At 57.4% G+C, this 6,350-nt stretch overlaps 1 protein-coding gene across 1 annotated transcript; it reads left to right on the top strand.

Moving 5' to 3' along the window:
- The first annotated feature begins 477 nt into the window (after positions 1-477).
- Positions 478-5,086, top strand: SOX18 (SRY-box transcription factor 18). The gene is made up of 2 exons (XM_082007269.1): positions 478-1,922; positions 3,530-5,086. Exons 1-2 carry the CDS (start codon positions 1,520-1,522, stop codon positions 4,378-4,380), a joined length of 1,254 nt encoding a protein of 417 aa, XP_081863395.1. The 5' UTR covers positions 478-1,519; the 3' UTR covers positions 4,381-5,086.
- Positions 5,087-6,350: the final 1,264 nt, after the last annotated feature.

Below are 6,350 nucleotides of genomic sequence, written 5' to 3'. Positions count from 1 at the left end.
GGGGGCTGTATTTTTTGGTTTTTAAGGCCTTTGTTTTGTTTAGGGTTAACAGCAGATCGGCTTTTTCAAATCACTTCCAGACACACAGAAACCATGGCATGCAATACCCCACCGCTGTGAGGAGGATGGGAGCTGGGCTCTTGCGCAACCCGGTGCCCCAAGTCTTCCTAACGCTGAGGTTCCCATTTCAGGCTGGGGTGTCGGGCATGTCCGCAGCCGAGGGGGCTCGGAGGCAGATACCCAGAGCCGGGGCATCTTTCACGCACCAACCCGATAGCCCAGGAGGGTCAGGCAGCCGCGACAGCATTCAGGCAGATCCCCTTGCTTGCAAACGGGTCCGGCAGTCCCTAACTTCTCTGTGCCAAGGGCATGAAGGACCTTCAGACCACCTAACCCGACGCTTGGCACGGCACATGTCCGTTGGATGGCAGCCGAGCAAGCGGAGCCGTGGCCTGGCGGTGGGGGACCCGATGGCAGTGAGCCGCGGGTATGCTGCCGTGCCCACGGCGCATGCGGAGGCAGCACGGCCGTGCCAGGCCCAGCAGCGCAGCTCAGGAGGCAGGTTTTAGCTGCGATCACTCGGCTGCCGGCAAACCCACCGTTCCTCAGCAGTCCCTAGTCTGGCAGGCTGGAAACGCGTTTCTTTCCATGTGAACGGTGCTTAAAAGCGAGGAGCCGTTTCTCCCCCCCGGCACTGAAATTCCCACCAGAGGAAGAGGGCTCGCCCCTGCCTTAACCCCGGGGCTGCTCCGGCCCCAGGCGGGGAACGCTGGCCAAAACACACACACAAAAAGTCAGCCGTAAGAAAAATAAACGTGAAGGCCCAAGCATCCCTGTCTGCCTGCAAACAGGCAGCCTGGCAAGCAAATCTTCCCTGCCTCGGCTCGGCGGGGCTGCGGGCAGACGGCAAGTAGCCAGAAAAGGGGCTTGCAAAGAAAAAAAGAAAGAAAGGGAAAGAAGACAGAGAAACAATTAATAGCCCTCCTCCTTGGAAGGAAGGGAACTGGGCAGCAGCAGCCACACCGGTCCCAGCCCGGCTCTCCCCGGGCGGCTCTTCCTGCTGGTGCCTGGGGACGCCCCCCTATCCTCCTCCTCCCCCCGCCATCGTCCTCTTCCTCCTCCTCCTTCTCCTCCCCCTCCTCCTCCTCCTCCTCATCATCATCTCCATCATCTCCTCCTCCTCCTCCTCCTCCTCCTCCTCCTCCTCCTCTCCCTCTCCTCCTCCTCCTCCTCCCTCCACCCCGCTGATTGGTCCAGCCCGGCTATATTTTGCCCCTTCCAGCCCAGCATCATCCCAAAAGTTTTTTTTGGGGGGAAAGGGGGGAAAAAAAATAAAAGAGGGGGGGGGGAAATAAAAGAAAAGAAACCAAAACAAAACAAGCCGAGCCCAAATCCCCCCGAAGCGGAGGCGAGCGGCGGGGCTGCTGCTCGGCGGCGGCTGGACCCGGTGGGACGCGGCGGGACCCGGTTCTCTCTCCGGCACCCGGTCGGGTCGGACACAAAGTGCTGTCCTGCTGGAATGAATATATCTGAGTCTAGCTACTGCCGAGAGGAGATATCGCAACCCCGGGGCGACTGTTCATGGGTCACCGCCGCTGAGCCCGGGCTCGCCTTCCCGCGCCCCCCGGGAGCCGCCTCCCCCGCCAGCCGCACGCCCAGCCCCGAGCCCGGCTTCGCCTTCGGCCCCGGCCCCGGCGGCGCGGCCCCGGGCGCGGCCCCCGGCGCGGCCCCCAGCCGCTCCCCCAGCCCCGAGCCGGGCTATGGATACAGCCCCCCCGCGGGCCGCGCCGAGGGCAAGGCGGGGGAGGACTCCCGCATCCGCCGGCCCATGAACGCCTTCATGGTCTGGGCGAAGGATGAGCGCAAGCGGCTGGCGCAGCAGAACCCCGACCTGCACAACGCCGTGCTCAGCAAGATGCTGGGTGAGCGGGGTGGGCTGGGGGTGCGGGGCTGGGGATGCAAGGATGGGGGGGTGTGGAGCTGGGGATGGAAAGATGAGGGGGAGCGGGGCTGGGGATGCAGGGATGAGGGGGCACAGGGCTGGGGATGTGGGGGTACGAGGCTGGGGATGTGGGGGTACCGGGCTGGGCATGCAAGGATGAGGGGGGACGGGGCTGGGGTGCAGGGGTATGGGTCTGGAGATGCAAGGGTGCAGGGCTGGGAGTGTAGGATTAGGCAGGTTATGGGGCTGGGGGTGTAAGATTGGGCAGGTTATGGGGCTGGGGGTGTAGCATTAGGCAGGTTATGGGGCTGGGGATGGAGGCTGCAGGGGTCCAGGGCAGTGGGATGCAGGGATATGGAGCTGGGGGTGCAGGCTGCAGGAGTCCAGGGCAGCAGGGTGCAGGGATATGGGGCTGGGGATGCGGGGATGAGGGGGTACCGGTCTGGGCATATACGCTGCAGGGGTACGGGGCGTTGGGATGCAGGGATATGACACTGGGGGTGTCAGTTGCAGGGGTACAGGACAGCAGAATGCAGGGATACAGGGCTGGGGATGTGGGTTGCAGGGATATAGGGTGTTGGGATGCAGGGATACAGAGCTGGGAACGTGGGATGAAGGGGTACGGGACACTGGGGTCTGTGCCGCAAGGGTACGGGGCTGCGGGATGCAGACTGCGAGGCTATGGGGCTGCAGGAGCTGGGTTACAAGGACGGGGTGCTGCGGGATATGGGGATGCAGGGCTGTGGGCTGCAAGGTTAGAGGGCTGCAGGATGCAAGCTGTCAGGATACGGGACCAAGGGATGCCGGCTGCAGGCTGCAAGGACGCAGGGCTGTGGGGTGCAGCGCTGCAGGGCTGTGGGATGTGGTATTAGAGGATGTGGGAATAGTGGGCTGTGGGTTGTGGGATGTGGGGATAAAGAGCTGCATGTACGCAGGACGCAGGGAAACGGGGCTGCGTGATGCAGAGATACAGGGCTGTGGGGTACACAGCTGCGGGGATGCAGGATATGGGAATACCGGGCTGCAGGATGCGGGATACATGACTGTAGGATGCGGGATGTGGGAACACGGGAAGCAGCATATGGGTAGACGGAGTCGCAGAATGCGGGACTATGGGAAGCAGGATATGGCCAGATGGGGCAGCAGGATGCGGGGACACGGGGCTGCGGGGCGCGGGGACATGGGATTCAGGATACGGGGCTGCGGGGCGCAGGGTTTGAGGACGGGCGATTGGGGCTGCAGAGGAGCGGGGCTGTGGATGCGGGGTGCAGGGAAGCAGGCACTCCAGGGAGCAGGCTGTGCCGAGGGGCAGCGGGAGGCAGAATCCCCTGCCCTGGCAGAGGAGTTCCTGCAGCCCCCCCCCCCACGGCTTTGCACCCCCATTCTCCTGCTGCGCCGAAGCGCTGGGCACAGCCCTGCTTGGGCTGCCATCCCCCAGCCCCTCCTCATGCCAGCACCAGGACCCCGCTCGGGTGCCAAACTGGCCGAGGGAACCCCAAGGGTGCCCTCTCTCCCTGGGTGCCCCCGCGCCCCGGCCAGCGCCAGGTGGTTGAGCCGGTGTCACAGAGCTTCGCTTTCCTCTTCCAGGCCAGTCGTGGAAAGCGCTGAGCGCCAGCGACAAGCGTCCCTTCGTGGAAGAGGCAGAGCGGCTGCGAATCCAGCATCTCCAGGATCACCCCAACTACAAGTACCGCCCAAGGAGAAAGAAGCAAGCCAAGAAAATCAAGAGGATGGAACCCAATATCCTCCTGCATAACCTTTCCCAGCCTTGCAGTGACAACTTCAGCATGAGTCACCATGGCGGCAGCCAGCCGGGCCACCCCCAGCCTCCCCCACTTAACCACTTCAGAGAACTCCACTCCATGGGGTCGGATATTGAAAACTATGGCTTGCCAACTCCTGAGATGTCTCCCTTGGATGTCTTGGAACAGACCGAGCCGGCATTTTTCCCTCCGCACATGCAGGATGACTGCAACATGATGCCCTTTCGCGGCTACCACCACCATCACCAGATGGAGTTTCCCCAGGAGAAGTGCATGGGGCGGGACGTGGCGGTGCCCTACGCGCAGACCCCCTCGCACTTGGCCGACGCCATGAGGACTCCCCATCCCTCCAGCATATACTACAACCAGATGTGCTCGGGAACTCAGAACGGGCTTTCCGCCCACCTGGGCCAGCTCTCGCCCCCACCCGAAGCCCACCACATGGAGAGCGTGGATCACTTGAACCAAACCGAGCTGTGGACAGACGTTGACCGCAACGAGTTTGACCAGTATTTGAACATGAGCAGGACTCGTCCCGAAGCCTCGGGACTCCCTTACCATGTCTCCCTGTCCAAAGTGACTCCTAGAAGCATCTCCTGCGAGGAGAGCAGCTTGATATCCGCCTTGTCCGACGCCAGCAGCGCTGTTTACTATAGCCCCTGCATCACCGGTTAGGTTGGCCCCAGCGTCCGATGCTCTCACCAGGAGAGCACCGACTCTCCTCTAAAAACAAAAAGCCATCCTCCTTTAACCACGAGCTCCATAATATTTAGAGTATCTCATTAAATGCATCGCTTTCTTTTGTTTGTTTTTTTTATTTTGGTTTTTTTGTTGTTGGTGGTGGTTTTTTGTTGGTTTTTTTGTTTTTTTGTTTTAGAGAAAAAACCATGCTGAACTCACTGATATACCGTATAACTATATAACACAGATAGACGCCTTTCCCAAGCACTAGCCTGCCTGCTGTGCTCCCCGCTCCAGCCCTCGGCAGGGCGTAGCTGTAGCTCCCACCAGCTCGAAGGGGCATTTTTAAGCCAATTCCAGTAAATCCTGCCTGAAACAACCACCACCAGGACGAGCCGAAGCGACCTGCCCCCAGTATTTAACCCAAGGGCAGGCGAACTTGTTGGGGGGTGTGAAACTTTTAGAAAGACTTTGCCGGGGCCGTTAAAGAGTCGGCGCCCGTTAGGGGTGGGCTTTAGGACAGTTTTTACTGTATTCTCAGCAATATATTTTAATTGGGCAACAAAACTATATTTTTACTAAGCATTTTTATATATAAAATGGTATTTAATGTCTTTTGGGTTTTTTTTTTTATTAGACTTTTAAAAAATAAATCAAGGGATACCCATCAGATCTAAAGCATTTATGTAGCAAAGCTGGATTTAAAAAAAAAAAAAGGGGGGGGGTAAAGGAGATATTTTGTGAAAAGGGAATGACAATGTAAATATTATGGAACAATTGACTGGAATTTTGTACAAAAGAAAAATATGACTGCAAACACTTTTATTGTCTAGAACTGTATGGAGAGCAAACTGTTTTATACTGGTTAATTATTAAAACATCTTCATATAATTGTTCCCATCTTGTGTGCTTGTTGTGTGAACACATATTTTCCGCAAATACATGTTGTCCCAACCATTTCCAGATTTTTGTATCCGTTGATTAATGTTTTGACAACCTGGCAAATGTATTAATTTCCAGGCTGCCGCCCGCCCGCCCCGGCAGCCGCCTCGGGCTCCGCGAGCGCGGCTCGGCGCGGGACGGCGGCTCCGGCAGCGGGCTGGGATGCTGCCGGCCACCCCACGGCACCGCGCCGGGCCGCCCGGAGATGTGCTCTGCAGGAAAAGCAGCTGTTCTCAGATTAAAATATAATAAAACATGTGATATCCTCCTCCGAAACGAGCCTTGGTGTGGTTCTTATTTTGCCAGCGCATCGGTGCGCGGTCCCCACGGCTCACCCCGTTTTTCCATGAAAACCCCCAGAAATAGAGCCTGGCTGCTCTGATGCCTTCGCTCTAGTCCTCGGAGCTGGAAGAAAGCCCCAGGTGCCGGAGGCCTTCCGCCTCCCGTGCTCTTTCCTGGCCGTTTCCCGGCGCCGGCAGCCGGCGGGTCTTGCCGAGCCACCGTGGTGCCCGGCCAGATCCTGCGCGGAGCCACCGGTGCTTTGCCGGAGCTTCACCCCCGTCCCGTGAATCACTTTGTGAGTTACAGTATTTTTATTTTTTTTTATTCGATTTGAAAAGGAGAAACAACAATCTGTTGCATAAAACCCCGGTGGCATCCGTTCCTTGAACGTCGAGTGATTTAAACCAGGCTGATATCACCAAAAAAGGCTATTTAAAAAAAAAAACCATTTTTGAATAGAAGAAGAGGTTTTTTGTTGTTGTTGTTGGCAAAGAGTTGCCTTTTAGGGGAAATGGATATTTAACAAATGACATTAATTTTCAAGCTTCTCCTAAATTAAATTCACATTAGTGTTAACAGGACTAAATCCTGACTCACTTTTTTTGTTGTTGTTGTTTAATACGAAGTGCTAATAAACGGGACCACTTTGGGGGCTGGCGACGTGCTCCCATTAAACGCCAGAAAGGCGCTTCATTGTCTTGCCATATACAGTATGTAAAAAGGGGGAATACATGGAAAAA

The sequence above is a fragment of the Phaethon aethereus genome (assembly GCF_964289735.1).
Source record: "Phaethon aethereus genome assembly, chromosome: 16".
In the NCBI taxonomy this organism is placed as follows: domain Eukaryota; kingdom Metazoa; phylum Chordata; class Aves; order Phaethontiformes; family Phaethontidae; genus Phaethon; species Phaethon aethereus.
Note: the sequence above shows the minus strand (reverse complement) of the source record. Positions and strands in the feature narration are given on the sequence as shown.